The sequence below is a fragment of the Aquarana catesbeiana genome, linkage group LG03 (genome assembly GCF_042186555.1).
Source record: "Aquarana catesbeiana isolate 2022-GZ linkage group LG03, ASM4218655v1, whole genome shotgun sequence".
NCBI lineage: Eukaryota > Metazoa > Chordata > Amphibia > Anura > Ranidae > Aquarana > Aquarana catesbeiana.
In genome coordinates this window covers 60917187-60935735 of record NC_133326.1, presented here as the reverse complement: position 1 = coordinate 60935735, position 18549 = coordinate 60917187, and the positions used below count along the sequence as shown (strand labels likewise).

The window sequence follows — 18549 nt, the reverse complement described above, 5'->3', positions numbered from 1 at the left end:
TGCTCTGACGATCGCGGCGATACCTCACATGTGTGATTTGAACACCGTTTACATATGCGTGCGCGACTTCCGTATGCGTTTTCTTCGCTGCGCGAGCTCGCGGCGACGGGAGCGGTTTAAAATTTTTTTTTTTATATTTATTTTATTAATTTTTATACTTAAAAATTGTGTTTAAAAAAAAAAAAAATGTTTTTCTTTTACTTTTATTGCTGTCACAAGGAATGTAAACATCCCTTGTGACAGTAATAGGTGGTGACAGGTACTCTTTATGGAGGGATGGGGGGTCTAAAAGACCCCCCATCCCTCCTTTACACTTCAAAGTATTCAGATCGCCGAAAACGGCGATTCTGAATACTGTGTATTTTTTTAAATTCGGCACCATTGGCAGCCGAGTAAACGGGAAGTGATGTCATGACATTGCTTCAGGGTTTACAATGAGAAGGCTGGAACGAAGCCGCCCACAGCTTCGTTCCAGCCCGCCCACAGCCGCCGGAGGCAGACGATTGGACACCGGGCCTCCCGATCGCACGGGAGGCCTGGTAAGAGCGGCGGGAGGAGGCGGGATGTCCCCTCCCACTCCTCCGGTATAACAGCCGAGCGGCTTTTAGCCGCATCGGTTGTTATATACGGGTAGCCGATCGCCCGCTCGAAACAACAGTACCGGGATGATGCCTGCAGCTGCGGGCATCATCCCGGTATAACCCCGGAAAGCCGAGTACGCAGATGTGCGTAAGGTCGGCGGGAAGGGGTTAACTGACAATTGCGCGGTCATGCAACGCTGTACCTAAACAAAATTGATGTCCTTTTTTTCCCACTAATAGAGCCTTCTTTTGGTGGTATTTGATCACCTCTGGGACCATTGACAGTTATACAGCGATCAGTGTTATAAATATGCACTGATTACTGTGTAAATGTCACTGGTGGGGAAGGGGTTAACACTAGGGGGTGATCAAGGGGTTAAATGTGTGTTCCCTAGATATGTTCTAACTGTGAAGGGATGGGACTGACTGGGGGAACAACAATATGTCTCCTCTCCCCTGACAGAACAGGGATTTGTGTGTTTTACACACACAAATCCCCATGCTGGCTCTTGTGCATGCGATTGCACTTGGCTGGCGGGGTTTGCGCCCGCCGGCCACGCACATCGCGTCTCCCTCGCCGTGCAGCGGGCGCGCGCGCCCTCTGGCAGCTCTTAAAGGGAACCCTGTACCCGTAGGAGGTTTCGTGCAGTGGTGCTATTGTGCCGCAGTAAATATGCGTGAGTCGGTCGGGAACCGGTTAATTATTGCATTTGAGCAGAAAAAGCTCAAACATGCGCAACAAACTGCGCTAAAATGCTCAAAACGCCCAAATCAAGCATTTCCATGCATTGTTTTTTAAAACAATACACTTAAAAAAAACGCACAAATCTGCCCAATTCAAGCTACAAAAAAAGCTCCAGAAGTTGGAGCTTCAGGTGTTTGGCTTCAGGCAACTTGTAGTAAAGATGTGAACCATCTCCATAGATAATAATTAGATTTTTTTTCTCCTCCAGGATTTTGGAGCTTCAACCTCCAATCCGCTGAGGTGTAAATAGGGCCTTAGGAAGGTACTTATATTTACGCTGAGACGCTGATTTCCTTTTCTGAAAGAATCCTTCATGGGTGGTTTGCATTTATAAATAAAATCAGCGGGTGTTGGTACAATAAATACAACTAGAGAACCAGGCATATGGTAATCATAGAGAAATGTATAGATAGCTATCAGACTTAGCTCAGCTGTGATTGTCCACTAGAAGGACAGTCATATTTCTGACAAAACCTGTAGTTAAAATATACACACCTCTCTGTACAATTTTATTTAGATTTAGGAAGGAATGATGTACTGCAAGGTCCTACCCAAACAATCCATCCAATGTATAGGCCATCGGGTAGGCCCTTGTGCTACAGTCACATGGTAAATATGTATGATCTTTAAGTGCATCGAAACCAATAAATAAAAATGTTATGTATTACAGCATACCAGTTCTGGTGGCAGCATTAGTTCTCCTTTGCAGTGTTTTTTTTACTTTATTTTCACTTAGTAATCCTGTCAGCAACACATTTCCTGTCCTTGGATGACAACGCTCACTCATTGTACTGTATCTATGGAGGAGCAACATAGTCACCCTAGGACAGGTCTACAGAACACTTCCCTTTGTTTTTGTCCATAACATTAATGGGAGGTGCAATGTAGTCAGTCAGCACGAGAGAGTCAATTTTGAGAAAACCTCACTGTTTTTTATGTGTTCCCATACACACCAAATACCATTTTAAAAAAAAAATATATTTCTTACCTTTTAGATGGTTTTTCAGGAGGAGGTATCATGGCTGACTGCAAGGTTTTTTGAAGAATGTTAGAGTGAGCCTGTACCATGTCTGCCCAGCCTCTATACCTTTAACCCTTTGTTAGGATAGCCAGGGTTCAAACCTAGTTACAATTAATAAAGATCTGCCTGCACAGTACAGACAGGGTTAATTATGGCAAACACAGCTGCCCAGCTCCCTCAAACAAAGAGAACCACCTAGGATTTTGTCAGGAAGGGCATGCCAGTAGGCAACATGGTTCCTTTGGATGGACTTCTGGGCCTCTTCAAAGGCCAATTCGTGCTTCCTCTCGTAGCCGTAGGTATTTAGCTAATACTTATGCGTGCTTGCATATGGGCACACGCATACATGCATATCAGCGTGCTCGTGTGCAGTGCTCACGTGCACTCATCACAGATCGTGACAATAAATGGGCTATTTAAATTGTGTCAGTGCTCAGGATCAGTGCTGCTTTTTCTTCAGCTTCCCCTGTATCCTGTGACCCTGTGATTCTACATCCTGATTCCAGTTGCTGACCCAGCTTGTCTGACCACTCTCTGAACTCTACCCCGGCTTGTCCTTGACCTTTGTCCACTCCATTTGCTTGTCTTCCACTGATTGGCTCCTGACCCGGCTTGTACCCTGACCACGCTCTTGCTTGCTCCTCTGTACCCGATTCGTCCTGCCAGTGTATGACCATACCTGCCCGACTTTGCTAATCTTCCTGAGGTTTCCAGTACTTGCCCTACATTCTGCTGTGCCTGCTGTTTTACAGTCTGCTACCAGTGTATGCCTCACCCACCCGCTGTCGCCAGTACCAGGCTGCTTGTCTGCCACCCACCAGCAGTCTTTCAGCCCACCTGCTTCACTGAAGACTACTGAGGACTTCTCCTGCCTAGCGTGGACACCCACTCTGTTACTAGCAAGACCTGCAGGCACTCGTGCCACCCTGCACTCCTGCGCCTTCTGTTCACACTACAGGGGCCCTGAGTCAGAGGGATAAGAGAGGCCTTCCTCATCATTTCAAGGTCTGCTACCAGGTACCTGATAGATTTTCTTCTTGCTGGAGAGCCCAAAATAGAGCATCTAAAAAAGGTAAGCTGCAATTTGTAATTGTTTTTGAAGTTATGCTGGAATAATGTTAATGGGGACATGTAACAAATTTAAAGTAGGTGTTATGCTCATTTCATTTGAAGCCCAATACTTACTGTATTAGTAGCTTACCTGTAGATTCGAAGTCAGGAGTTTTATACTGAACTGACCAATCGATTACTTCAGGTCTTTGGACAATAACGCCTTCGTGTCGTAAAATATTGCACATTTCCTCAATTTCCTGTACAGCTATCTTCACGTGCTCATGAGGAAACCTCTGTCCTCCATAGTTCTGGTAGAAAGGCCAGTGCTTTTCATACGTGTTTGCCTGATGTGGACAAGAAAATGCGCATTTTATGCTAGTACTTTAGAAATAATGTGCAGATCATTTTCTGATGGAACCACCACAAATCTGGTAATGCGATATGTCAAGTTAGCAAATTGTAATTTGTCTAACAGACATCTGTCACCCTCGTCAACGTCTCTGACTTCTATGTTATATAATACAGTAATTTCAGCTTCTCTTACTCTCTGGCAAAAATATTTTAAGAAACAGATGCAATACTAGATGTCACAGGCAGCTGCCTCTTGACGCTAGTTAATGGCTTTGCCAGACCAGCACCGTCACCATTGCATTTCTCTGTTGACGACTATGACGACTATGCTTTTAACCCTTCCTATTTCTTGGTTGTTTTTTTTAAAGGACTGTCATAAAGCAATGTTTTTTAATTGTCCCATTATGAGGCATTGATATTTTTACGCTAATTATTTTAGCCTGAAATAAATTCTGTAGCTTTTTATCACACAATCACGAAGAAAGACTAGCGATGAATGCTGCCTGTCTCTACCACTGTTATTAATGAATTGCTACAGTTGGGTAGATTTACTTCTTTTAAAGGGAATGTATAGTTTGTATACTTTATTAAGATCAGGATCATGTTAAATATTAAAATTCATCTTATTCATCAGGTAAAAATAAAATAATTCCTATGTTTATTCTGTAGTCTTCTAGGCAGCCAAGAGGTGGAGCTCTAGGCTCCTTTTTACATGTTTTTCCTGAGCACCTACATAAGAAAAGAAAAAAATGTGCACATACATGAGTTAGAGCAATAACTCCCATATCAAACAACTTTGTCCGAGGTTTCAGTCCAACAAAGCGAACCTCAAGGTAGACAGCTACCTCTGTTCTGTGTCTTTAGATCACCTATAGTGCTCTGGGAATCCTTTTTTATTAGTAAAACTAAGATTTTATACACATGTAAAAGCAGATATAAAACAAACATACTTTAAAATTTATTGTGTAAAAAAAAAAAAAAAAAAAAATTGCCTAAAACCACTACAGTATTTAAGGAAAATTAAGTATGTGTGAAATGTAAAAAAAGTGGGCTAAAGTGTTAACATTTATCTGGGTAGCATGTGTAGAAAGCTTTCATAGGGCTGACAAATAGAATGGTAAGGGGAGGTAAAGAAAAGATATAGGCCATTTATGCTGGGCCCCCCCATGGCTATTGGGGTAGTTGCACCCTAGTACAAGTAAAGGAAGCTCCGTAGTTGATTTTGCACATGATTTTGTAGCATATTACAGTTTTCCCATTCAAAAACCACAGTGTATTCAGACGGGAAGAGTCCCCTGGGAAGACGTCTTGTACAGTCCGCTGTTCCTGTCTATGTAATGAGCTCTGCAGCCAAACAAGAGCCCCAGCTGTGCTTTTGTCACATGCTTCCCATGTGATATTTCTCACATTCCTCCCATGTCCACGTATGTACATTAGAATCAAACCGGGACTATGTAGTGATCAGCATATAAAACGACTGTTATAGTCCTCTCATTTCAACATATATACTCTAATGATTTTACATGTGTGGACAACAGAGATTGGAAAAAAATGGTTTTTAATGTAAAGGCAAAACAAACATTTCAGCATATTATAGTCTTAAAATAATAAGTATAAATTAAAAAAATGCTTGCTTTAGAAGGAAGCTATAATGCTTTCTCTATCAGTATTATTTTACATTTTTGTTTACATTTACATATTAACTGATCTTTTTATTGTATATACATTTTATTTTATGAACGTTTAAAGAGGTTGTAAAGTACTTTTTTCCTTAACCACTTGACCTCCGGAAGATTTATCCCCCCGATACGGCACTGCGTTATTTTAACTAACAATTGCGTGGTCGTGCAACGCTGTACCCAAATAATTTTTTTTCCCCACAAATAAAGCTTTCTTTTGGTGGTATTTGAACACCTCTGCGTTTTTTATTTTTTGTGCGATAAACAAAAATAGACCGACAATTTTGAAAAAAATAAATAAAATGTTGTGCTTTCTGCTATAAAACACATCCAATAAAAAAACTGAAAAAAATAAATAACATTTTTTTCTTCAGTTTAGGCCAATATGTATTCTACTACATGTTTTTGGTAAAATAAAAAGATCCCCGAAATTCATGGGGTTACGTTCGTAGAGCTCCCACGAATTGTGAAAAACCGAGAATTTTGGATGTGGTCAAAAAAATGCCTATTTTTAAACTGCTTCTTAGGTTCATTGCCAGTAGCCTTAGAAGATGAAGGGCAGCATCTTAGGGTGGCATTTTAGGGCTTTAAGAAGAACAAAATGAAAAACACAGAAACACTCAGCGAAATACTCAATAGCATCTACAAACTATGGATATTCAAAATTTTTTTTTACTAGTAAAGGCCACGATCAGCGACTTATAGCGGGACTGCAATATTGCGTCAGACAAATCAGACACTAACTGTCTCTTTTTACACTTTTTTGGGGGACCAATGACCCTAATACAGTGATCAGTGCTAAAAAAATATGCACTGTCACTTTACTAATGACACTGGCTGGGAAGGGGTTAACATCAGGGGCGATCAAAGGGTTAACTGTGTGCCTAGCCAGTGATTCAGTATAGTGGGGGAGGTGCTTTTACTAGTGGAAGCCAAGGATCAGTGTTTCTGCTTTACAGGAACACAGGATCCTGGCCTTCTGTGTACCAAAGCATCGGCGGGTGCTGGCGGACATCGAGTCCACCTTACCCGCCGATCGGCTTCCACTGTGTAGAATCACAGTGGGAGTGGGCCACCTGCAGACCTGGAAGTGTCAGATCATGTACTAGGCACAGAGTGGCCATCCTGCCACAGTAAATGTATGGTAGCAGGTCCGCAAGTGGTTAAAATAACAAATATGTTACACTTACCCACTCTGTGGCATTGCACAGAGTGGCCTCGAACCTCCTCTTGAGGTCTCCCACTGGTACTATCCATTCCTCCTCTTTTCTATATGCTCCCCTAGGAAGCTGCTTTCTATGGAGGCGCATGCTCACTCCCGAGCCAGGCTGTGTGCATCCATAGACACACAGTGCGACTCGACCTTGCTCATCCTTTTGAATTGTTGGCTGCATTTGCCTATTAGAAAAGCTACATGTTTTTCTCTGCTGTTCAGAACTTAAAGTAAAATTCTGGCATAAAACTAACTAGTCTTGAAAATGTCCCCCTTCCCCCTCCTAACATCTATGCTGGCTAACCTGTGTAAGATCTACTGTATATACATAACTATTTTTGGCCCGCTCCGGTCACGTGATCCTGTTCACCTGTGCCAGCCAGCAGCAGCTACAGGGGAAAGGAGGGAGCTCTGACAACGGATAGGCCATTGAAGCCTATGGGCGACGTCCCTGCTCCAAGCTTTACCAGCTGTTGTGTGCCCTCTCCTCTCCCTTGCAGCTGTTATTGGCTAGAATAGTGGATCACATGACCAGACCAGGTTGAAAGTAGGAAGTATATACACTATATTACCAAAAGTATTGTGACTCCTGCCTTTACACGCACATGAACTTTAATGGCATCCCTTTCTTTGTAAGGTTCATCATTGAGTTGTCCCACCCTTTGCAGCTTTAACAGCTTCAACCCATCTGGGGAGGCTGTCCACAAAGTTTAGGAGTGTGTCTATGGGAACGTTTGACCATTCTTCTGGAAGCGCATTTGTGAAGTCAGGCACTGATGTGGACGAGAAGGCCTGGCTCGCAGTCTCCACTCTAATTCATCACAAAGGTGTTCTATCAGGTTGAGGTCAGGACTCTGCGCAGGCCAGTCAAGTTCCTCTACCCCAAACTCACTCTCCATGTCTTTATGGACCTTGCTTTTTGGTAAAAAAAAAACCTGAAGATTATGCCTCCTGCTAGTTGCACTTGGCTAATATGAAAAATTTGTATGCATTATTTCACATCCCTCTAAAAAGAAAAAGTTGTAAACCCTCTCTAGTGACTTTTAACTATAGGTAAGCCTAGAATAAGGCTTACCTATAGGTAGTGGAAATATCTCCTAAACGTGCACGGTCTATGAGATATTTCACTTGTAGTGCGCCGAAGATGTAATCAGCGCATGCGCTGTGAAGAAATGGACTTCCCTGACGTTTCTTCCCCCATCGTGTGCCGTTACTGATGGCTCCCGCGCGCATGCGGGAAGTGACGTCATGTGGCTCGGGCCAGTCACAGAGCCGGAGTCTGCGGTCCCCAGAAGGAAGAGGTGTGAAGATGGACGCAGCCTGCACAGGGGACAGTGATGGATTCGTTTGCAGGTAAGTGTCACAAAATGGGCTAGAATGCAATGCATACTAGCCCATTATGCTTTTAATTTGCAGGCTTTGCAGGGAACAAAAGAGGAAGTAAAACCCATCAGGGTGTACTTCCTCTTTAATCATAAAAAAATGATATATATTTGAAAGCATTATATATTCTCTTTAAATGTTGTTGTTGATGTTTTGTGTGGCTAAAAATACATAAATGAGTGGATTGATTTAATTTAACCATTATGGAAATCATTATCGATAAGTCACAAGTCCTGTATTTATGCTAAAAGGCGTAAAATTGTTTATGAAATAAAGGAAGTGATTCACATTATGAACAAAAACCATAGTTAAATGCTTCTGGAATTACCCCAAGTCACATATTGCCAAAAAGGTTGCAGTGGAAAAAAGCTACAGTGCCAATAGGAATGTGCTTACAGGAGGGTAACCCCGTTCATTGGCTCAGTACTCTGAGAAAAGCAGTGAGCCGAGACTATAAATTATCAGTACATTTAGGTGTACTGCGGGAATTTCTACTAGCCAAATTCTATAGAGGATCCATACTATAGGCATACCTATAGGCATGACCTTTTTCTATAAGAGCCCTTGCACACTGGGGCGGGGGCGGCGTCGGCGGTAAAACGCCGCTATTATTAGCGGCGTTTTACCGTCGGTATTCGGCCCCTAGCAGGGCGGTTTTAACCCCCGCTAGCGGCCGAGAAAGGGTTAAATACCACCGCAAAGCGCCTCTGCAGAGGCGATTTGCCGGCGGTATAGCCGCGCCATCCCATTGATTTCAATGGGCAGGAGCGGTGAAGGAGCGGTATACACTCCGCTCCTTCACCACTCCGAAGATGCTGCTTGCAGGACTTTTTTTACCGTCCTGCCAGCGCATCGCTCCAGTGTGAAAGCCCTCGGGGCTTTCACACTGGAATGAAAGCAGCGGCACTTTCGGGTCGGTTTGCAGTCGCTATTATTAGCGCAATAGCGCCTGCAAACCGCCCCAGTTGGAAAGGGCTCTTAAGGATCCATACTATAGGCATACCTATAGGCATTACCTTTTTCTATAAAGGATCCATACTTTTCAACATTTTGAGATGGGAATGAGAGACACCTACTAGCAAAAGTATGTAGGCATAGAACACGCCCCCTGCCACACCCCCTTAAAGGAGAATTAACCAAAAAAAAGGTCAGTTAAGGGCTTTTTTTTAACCACTACTATTTCTTTATATTGGCTTTTCAAATGTACAAATGCAGCAATTTAGAAATTTGATGAAAGGTTTAGCACTGGGGAAAACTTTATACGACAATATGGATCAAACCAAAATGAGGGACAAATGAGGAGGAACAAGGGACAGAGGGACTTTGTTCCCACTCAGGGACAGTCCCTCAAAATCAGGGACAGTTGGGAGCTATGCTATAGGCACAGACCATTTTTGCGATCTTTAATATTTGTTTTGGCACTGGATGGCACTATAGCAAAGAAGCTCTGGAATCCTTTCACCGCTCATGCAAGCTGCTGTGCACACATTACTCTTGGCAGCTTTGCAGCCTTTTGGGAAAACGTGTTGTGTCAATTGGGGTTAATGACTGTACTGTGAGAAAGTAGAGACAACAGTTTTCTGTGTTTGCCACAGCTTGGCATAAATTAGCACCTTCGCATCAAATCCTGTGTAAATAGACGTCAATTAGCTTACCTTGACTTCCACTGTAAATGGAGGAACGCTTGCATTTTCTGGTCTCCCCACAATGACTTCTTCCAGCGGGTCCCACTCATTGTAGGAGCAGACAGGAGAGTCTTGGAGGATGGTTTCGTCAGCAGTGCAGTCTTTCTGGGTAGCTGCAGCTGCCTGGGTGCTCTGGAAAGTTCGCTGCACCCATCCGACGAGGCCTTTACTCAGCTGAAAGGATAAAAGAACCTCAGTGAGGACAAAGCAGACCTAAATGTTTTTTTCTTTAATAAACACTTGGGAGGATTTACTAAAAGTGGAGAGTGCAAAATCTAGTGCAGCTGTGCATGGTAGCCAATCAGCTTCTAACTTGTTCAATTGAGTTATGGCAATAAAAACTGGAAGCTGATTGGTTTCTATGCAGAGCTGCACCAGATTTTGCCAGCTCCAGTTCTAGTAAATCTCCCTCCATCTCACCATGAAGTGCAAAGTAAATCGTCTTTAGTCCTTACAGGCTGACTCTACTTTTGTTGAGAAAACAATCTCCTCTAGGTGATCAATGTACATTGCAAGGATTGTAGCAATTTTTTTTTTACAGAGTCCTACCTGTTTCTGCTCTGAAGAAAAATCAGTTTGTTGTCTGCAGAGTAAATCTGGATAACAATGAATTTTCACTTATATCTTAGTGGAGACTTCTGGGAAAATCAGTGATACAATCACACAAGCAGAAATGTACATTTCCGGGGGTTCTGTACACCTACCGTGTGCACATGAAAAGGCCGCCCAGTTGCCATATTGCATTAAATTTTACAGACAATGACAAAGCTGCAAACTGACAAGGAAATGTAGTTTTCAAAAACATTCAACAATATGGCTTGCATAGCATTTGCTATATTATTTTTATTTGCTTGTTTTTCCCACAAAAAATGGAGTTACCCTTTAAGTAAATCATATCTACCTAAAACTGCACTTAAATACTTTATAAGTTTGCTCTTCTAGATTGTAAGCTCTAATGAGCAGGGCCCTCTGATCCCTCCTGTGTTGATTTGTATTGTAAGTGCACTTAGTCTGCCCTCATGTTGTAAATCGCTGCGCAAACTGTTAGCGCTATATAAATCCTGTATATTAATAATAATTTACCAATGACAAAATTTAGATATGGCTTAAATTTTATGTATTCTTCCAATTGGTATACAAACTTCTTTCTATAATAAAAGTGTAAACGCTACAACTATGTGCTGATAGAGCAATTGGATCTTGTCTAAAATTGGCCCTAGTATGTAAGCATGTGAGATAGGGACCTTAGAGTGTAAGCTCCTTTAGAGCAGGGATTGATGTGACTATACAGTATGTAAAGAAAATTATCCATGCTATAGAAATGCCAATATTAATAATAATAAAAAGCCAAAAGTTATAATGCACTTTTGAGATTTGTAAGTAGAAATGAGTGTGTTCGCATGCATCCACCTAGTGGTGGCTGGGGGCACTGCAGCGTTCATGCCCAATTGCTGTACATTATAGCTAGGATGCATGCTTCTGCATAAAGGCCTCTTGTGTGAGCTGAGATTAATGGCCATGTAGAAAGGTCTTTCATGCCACACTGCACGTACACATGTGACATATTTTTATCAAGCACTCCAGAGAGTTGCACTGTGCTCCTGGAGAACCAGTGGTCAAAGTAAACCATGTAACAGCTGCTGTAAACAAGATTATAGCCCTTATCTTATCAGGGACCTCTGAGCTGAGCATGTGGTCTTCCTATGGACATAGAACTTCCTATGGTTGCCTGACTGTAACAGCTAGCTTGCTTTGCACAGTTGTTTGTTTAACCCCTTTGTTACCCCTTGCCTTTCAATCTACGCTGCTTTGGACTGCTGGACAGAAATAGTAGGAATAGTAAAATCAGCAACATAAAAAATAACGCTTCCCTTAAATAAGCAGAAATAGAGGAAGCAATATTAATCCAATAGACCTTGGGGTTGATTTACTAGGGCAAATAGGCTGCTCACTATGGAAGGGAAGTTTGCAGAGGAATTTGCAGAGCTTAGTGAATGGGGTGAAGCTCTGCTAACTTCCATCATCCAATCATGTGCAAGCAAAAATGCAGTTTTTTTTTTTTATGTGACTTAGTATTCTTTGCATAGTGAATTTACACCACATTCTATAAGCCCTAGGAAAAAAATACATTGTAAAGTGATCAGCATCTTTGCCTTGAGTAAATCAAACCCCTTGTGTTGAATGGCTGATTATTGTGATAGATTTGTCTTTATGTTAAGTTCTTCATTAACTTTTACAATGGCCACTTTAATATTTAAGGATATGTGCGCAATACAGTATGGTCTTATAGTACATTTGCAGCCAGTGGCGGACTCTTGTGCAAAACCAATAATTTTTTTTGCCCCCCATTGAACTGTTTGTCAAATAAAAAGACTTCTGTGTGTATGAAGTGACAGCTAGATGATGGAAGCGAGCCATGTTTAAATGTACGTGACTATGGGAGGGGTCCCAGGCACCCAATGACCCCCCTTCTATTAAAAAAGAGTCCCAGAGGACCTTTGTACAGCCGCACTGTCTGCACATATTACGAGTCCTCAGTTTGCAACACATTCATGTTCTTGGCTGCTTTGGGTGATTTTAATTTCAACAAGGATCGCTCCATCAATACACATGCATGTGATCTTAAAGCTAACCACAGAACTATGGTCCTGGACCATATTAATGTTTATGGAATTACAACTAATAAAATGCTGTTCACAGGGAACATATGGGGTTCAGTATAAAGTCAAACAATCAAACCATCTGCTTTCTATCTAGTGGTATGAAGGGAATTGCCAGTTATGACAAGGAAGGATACTAATCTATGGGCTGAAGTTCATTTCTACTATGAAAAAATTAATAGTTGATTTACTAAAGTAGGAACTGTTCACTCAAACAGTGATTGTTCGCTTAGCTTCGTAAAAAAAACGTACTTTAAACACCCAATAATGTGCAAGAGAATTTCAAAAAATTGATTTTTGCTTGTAAATGATTGGATGAAGAAATGAACACAACTTCACCCTATTTACTAAAAGTGAATTTCACTTTGAAATTAGAACATTCACTTTGTTAAGTAAACAGTTTTAAGCATTAATGGACCTCTGTGGCTAATTTGTGATAACTGTTGTCTGGTACAATTGATTAACTTGTGGCCAACATATTACTGCCCCCCATATAATTGCTGGAAACATTTTCAATCAATGGAATACAAAACCATATAATAATGTAAAAAGCTAAAGGTCAGTAACTCATTTACTGCCACTGTGGAACTAAAGGTCCCAGCAATCTAGACTGTTGGTGGCAAAGCTGCATTGCAATTTCTGTTTTATTTAGATCTGCCTAGAGCAGCCACTGCTGCTGAACTCACTGCTGAAATAAAGCTTGAATAAGTTTAGTCCTCCTCCTACCATTATCTACAAAGAAGAAAACTAAATTAGACCCCTGCAAACTAGAGAAGGCGTTCTTACGCCTTGGTGCTGAATTTGGGAGGAGGACATTCCAGAATGGCCTTCTCATGGGGAACTGTATTTTGAGTAACAGCTGGAGAGCTTCAGCCCTTCCTGAAACAATCACACACTGAGTCCATTAAGTGGATTGCATTGCAAGGACTTGGGGGGTTATTTACTAACAGAGGACACGCGTCCTCAGGATATGCATAAACCAGTGCATGTTACTTTTTTAGCAGTCCAATTTATTTAATGCAAGTGTGAAACACAATTTCTGAAAAGGATCCCTACACAATGTACACATCCCCTTCTGTCTGCATATTTACAACTGTAGTAACGTAAGAACACAAAGGCAGGTAAATATTGTTTACATTTTCGTAACCATTCAAAAACATTTAAACACAAAGTTCTGTGTATTTAAGCTGTAAAGCCCGATTTTGGAAGTGATTTAAGTTTAGCCTAGCTTGCAACAGAAATGAGATGACCAAAGATTGGGCAACAAAATGCATATGGAAAAGTAATCATCGTGGTCATCTGTTCTAGGGTCAATGATCAGTCAGGCAAGGTTGAAGCCATGGACAATTGTTTGAATTGTTCCCTCCTCCAAAGACATAGATGCATAGATAATGCTCAGTATAATATAAGCAATGTTGGTTCTGTTGTGTGTTATACTACCATTGGATGGATAAAAATAGAATAAAAAAAAAATCGATTAGGGGGGGCTGGGGTATTTCATTTCTTTCGGCATCTCCCCCAAACATATGTACAAAAATGTAATTTGTTTTCAACTGCTGTGATAATTAAAAAAAAACAAGGGGATTGCGGATTGCAAAAAAAAAAAAAAAATTGGCTTAGTCCAGGTTTACCAAGCATGTAGAAAAACTGCTGAACCTTCATTTTAGGAACACTCAATATAACATGTAAACCTTACTGATTTTTGAGGGATTGTAGTATTCTCTGTATATTACTGCAGACTAGGGAGGGATAGAACATATGTGAATGAAAAGAAATTTGGAACTCCCTATTTTTAAACTCCCGTGCTCCATAGATTGAACTTGGAGCAATGCCTACTTCTGAAACTGGAGTGAAAATTGATCAGCTGTTCCCAGACTCACTTTACAGTTGCATGGATTTGATGAATGAATGAGCTAAATGGAAAGAACAGCACAAATCTGATAACAGACATTCTACAAATCGCAGCCTTGGCAATGTGATCAGGGAAGATGATGTCAGTTCACAAGGCTAAATTCATATCAAGGGTGATGGTTCTATAACAAGATACTATACCAAAAATGCAGCTATCACATGGCAAGATTTCTGCAGCTAAACATATATCTGGCTGTATGTAATTATATTACTGGATCGGATGTAATATGGCATAAGTTGCAGTAACCAGTACATCTGAGCCAGGATTATGCAATGTGAACAGTCATGGCATTTAAGGTATGAACTATAAGGATACAGACCATGGATCCTATGTAGTGGACAGCTTCAGCTCCCCTGCTTCCTCCTCTCACACATCTTACACGCAGCATGGTGCCTGGGCTACCTAAAGGAAGGAATGTTGTCAATGAATGAGACAGCTCAAAAGCCTTGTGTTATCCCACAACTCAAGCCAAGTGGTCTGGGTAGAGTTGAGCTGCAAAAGCTCTTTATATGAACTCCCCAGCCCTCTCTATTGGCTGCTGCTGATAACAGGTGGTGATAGTGTCAAAGCTAAAGGTCACAAATTCCCAGATTAGCAAGTGTCTCTTCCAAGAAATATAGCACCTTTACCCTTTTTTAGCTGCAGCAAGACAGTGGGAATTAATGTGTAAAAACATAAAGCAAGGCAAAATCTGCCAGGCCAATACACATAATGCAGCTACAGAATAAAACTGGCAGCTGTTATTATAGGTACAACTGGTGACTGTAAGATAGTCATATATCATTCACATCCAATCAAATTCCATAGTACTAAGCATGATTTCTGACAGACTGTTTTACTAAATTGTTTCTAGAAGGATAAGTAATGCTGTTCATATACAAGAGATAACAGTCACCTAATAAGCCATTACGGTGGGATTGGGTGATAATTTCATGCAGGGCCAGGCCGAGGGGTAGGCCTTGGGCGATTTAGCAGGAAGAGAGGCACAAAAACAGCAAGACCTACAAACTATATTGCTAAATCCATTCACAATATATGGGGTGGTTTGGTGGTTTTGTCTTGGGTGCAAAAGGACCTTGTCCTGGCATTGAATTCATGTCTATGGGAGGCCAACAACCCACCAGCCAGCTGCTGTCTGGGACAACTATTGATTGAGCTGGTTAAAAAATAACTGCCTTTATCACTTTGTTTTTACCCTGAGTTATCTGGTGGCATCTTTGCTGCTTTCCTTGTCCATCAATATGAACAGAAACCTACAGCTGAGCATTGTAGTGCTTAGCACTACAGTTGAAAACCAATATTGATTTACCTATTCGAAAAACAAATGTTTTGAAAAAATGTTTTAAAAAAAATTCTACTCATGTTTGGCCAGCTTAAGACCAGTTATCTAATTGCTCTGGTGTGAGCTGGTAGGCAGGTCGACTACTGTGAGTTAGCTAGCCAGATCAGCTGCCCAAGTCAGGGAGAAGAGGTTAATGTTTTACCGCCTTCTCTGGGTTAGTTGACAGGCTTTTTTGGGGTCTGGCCTTTTGTATTATGAAATAGAGAGGTCAGTGCCCCAGGGCACGTGGGAACTATTGAAGACGAGGAAGGTTGCTGGGACCTGTTGTCAGCTCCAGGCATGCCGTAATGTCGTAATTATGGACACTACCACTCTGGATCTTCCAATTATGGACTCTACCTGTAGAGGTATGCTGGGGCAGCCGCATTGAGTGTTAGCTGCTTTGAGCCTAATCTGAAGTTATTCAGAAGGAGTGCATGTTGGGTTCTGGCGTATCCCAAAGAACCAAGGTCTGTAAAGGCACTATGGAGTATGTGTAACAGCACTATGGAAGGTTAACTCTGCAAAGGCAAGGAAGAGGAGGTGATTGTCCTGGGTAACCGAAAAGTACAACAGCTACAGCAAACAGTCATTTGGCACGGTACCTGGTTAGGTGTAGCGTCCATTTCCTCTGGTCACTGGGAGCAGACTGGCATTACAGAGATTCAAAGCCTGGTCACGAAGTATGGGAAGGATAGCGTTAATGAGCATGCATGGGGCCCGCTAGGTGCTCAGCGGGACTTCATTCTGTTACTGGGAATGAGGTAACAGAGGGCACTGGACTGGTGGAGTGGGCGCAGGCTCTGCATGTCCCTCCTAATGCAAACATCTCAGTTAAGTGTGTAGTGACATGAGACAAAACATCTCACAGAATTACTTTGTACATTATTGCTGCACACAAGTGGCTCATCTCTGAGTTGGGGACTGCCTTAATGTTTGATTTCTCACATGACGGTAGCCTCCCCCTGGTCCCGGGCACTGATGAGCACACCTTCGGGCATAGTGTTACCTCACATGCACAGGTGCAGTCTGCCCTGCCCACAACATGGTGCAGTTGGCAAGATATGCCCACCACATGCACCTGAAGACCACCACTAAAGAGACTATGGCTGTAGTTTAGTTTTCTAGAACTTGTTCAGGCTTGCCCAGCAAGCCTCATCTGTACATCCTGAAGGAGATGCCTAGCTCTGCTCCACCCACAGGCTCATTGTCCCCATTGCGAGGTCCATCTGTTCCTGAAGATGCTTGAGGTCAAGACCCTTAGACCTCAACTCCGATGGCCTGCCCGTGATTCCCGAGGGCACCAAAGCCACCACCTCGCAGGAACCTCCAGCCAGTCGGTCTTCGGCCGACCCTGTGAGACTCACCTGGTATGGCCTCCCCCACTAGACTAGGGTTCAAACTGCCGTCCTGTCTTCCCTCATCCAGATCTCCACCTGCTTTACCTTTGGAGATCATCCTGGAAGAGGTGCTGTCACTGCCAGCTCTGGATTTGTCCACGGTGGACCTCTTGGAAAGCACTGGTCCACCTATCCTAGATTCCCTGGTGCTGGTCCTCTCACAAAGGTCCCTTCTGGCTTCTGCAACAACAGCCACCCTCACCGCAGAAGAGGCTCTGTTCATCCTCCAAGTTTCTCATCTGGAGCCTCCCAAGAGGATCTCATGAGATGCGCTGAATTTTGACAGCGATGAGGAGACCCACTGTCACCAGAGCCCAGTGTGCTATACCTTGCCATCCCTCAGGCACCTCTTATGGCACCTCTTTGATGCTCAAATGGGGGGGGGGGGGTATTGCTTGCAATAGCAGCTGCACAATATATATAACATTTTTATTCTAGAAACTTTACACCATTTGCATTGGGGTGCATTTGTCAGGAGGGGGTGAGAACTAAGGGTCTGACGCCTGCACACCTCGGGTCCGCCGTGGCCGTATCCCTACATTGTGTGATCCACTTGCTGAGTTTCTGTGTTTTGAAATTGCACTGAGTTTTGCTGATTTAAATTTTGTAAAATGTGAGTGGTAATTTTGAAGAGTGATAGTGTTTTAATAAATTGGTCGTAGGTTTTACACTATTGGAGCACTTTATTATTTTACATGTGGAGTGATTCCCATACACACTGGTGGATATCGGGCTGCTGATCATACCCTAATTGTGTGGTATAAAAGCATCCTAGCCTTGCACCCAAGTGTGGGCATTTGGAGTCGGTGAGTGCGTTTCTTAAGGAAGCGGGTTCACTGAACATTCTGGTGTGGTGGAATAATTTAAGAAGACACTTGTAATCAATCATTTTTTATTATATGGACATTTTGTTTGATTTAATCACTTTTAAAAAGCCACATGGTGTTTTGATTGTTTGTTTAATTACATTTTTTGTACTAAATTTTTTACAGTGGACATTTTTCAGTATGTTTTAAATTGAACAACGTTATTCTTAATAGCGCCACTATTTTCTTCTTTATATGTATGTTGTTCACTATCTAGATATTTTGAAGGAAGGAAATGTACTGTATTCCCAATGCATGTACAGTAAAAATCAAAGTTTTCCAAAGAGTATTGTTTATTCAGTGCAATGCAGGAGCAACACATCCTATTGTTTGTCAGCGCAACACTCTGAAAGCCAAAACAGTTAAGTCTGGCTCCTCTAATGATTCGGCTTGAACATTTTCTCTTCTTTTTCCTTTTTGTCAGCAGGGGATGAACCCATAACCAAGCCTTCTGAGTTTGAAGTCTTAAAATAGAACTAAAGTTGAAAAAACAGGCAGCATCTCTATTGCAGAAGAGACATGAAATGTCCAACCAAGACAGCTGAAAACTGGCACCAGGAAGAAGCTGGGGAGAAAATGCTGGTGCTGGTGAGGGACGTTGGGCGTCCGCTTTAACATAGCTATAGCCAGCACCATGATCATGCCAGTGAGAACAGATATTGTTCAAAAACAGAGGGGA

General features: G+C 42.2%; 1 protein-coding gene across 1 annotated transcript in view; it reads right to left on the bottom strand.

Moving 5' to 3' along the window:
- The window catches only part of GATM (glycine amidinotransferase), a 32295-nt gene extending 17522 nt beyond the window's left edge, over positions 1-14773 (bottom strand). Inside the window, exons 1-3 of the mRNA XM_073618597.1 lie at positions 14603-14773; positions 9682-9885; positions 3549-3744 (exon numbers count right to left, since the gene is read on the bottom strand). Of these exons, the coding sequence (XP_073474698.1) occupies positions 3549-3744; positions 9682-9885; positions 14603-14671 (469 nt within the window). The 5' untranslated portion in view covers positions 14672-14773. The remainder of the gene's footprint in view (positions 1-3548; positions 3745-9681; positions 9886-14602) is intronic.
- Between the last annotated feature and the right edge of the window lie 3776 nt (positions 14774-18549).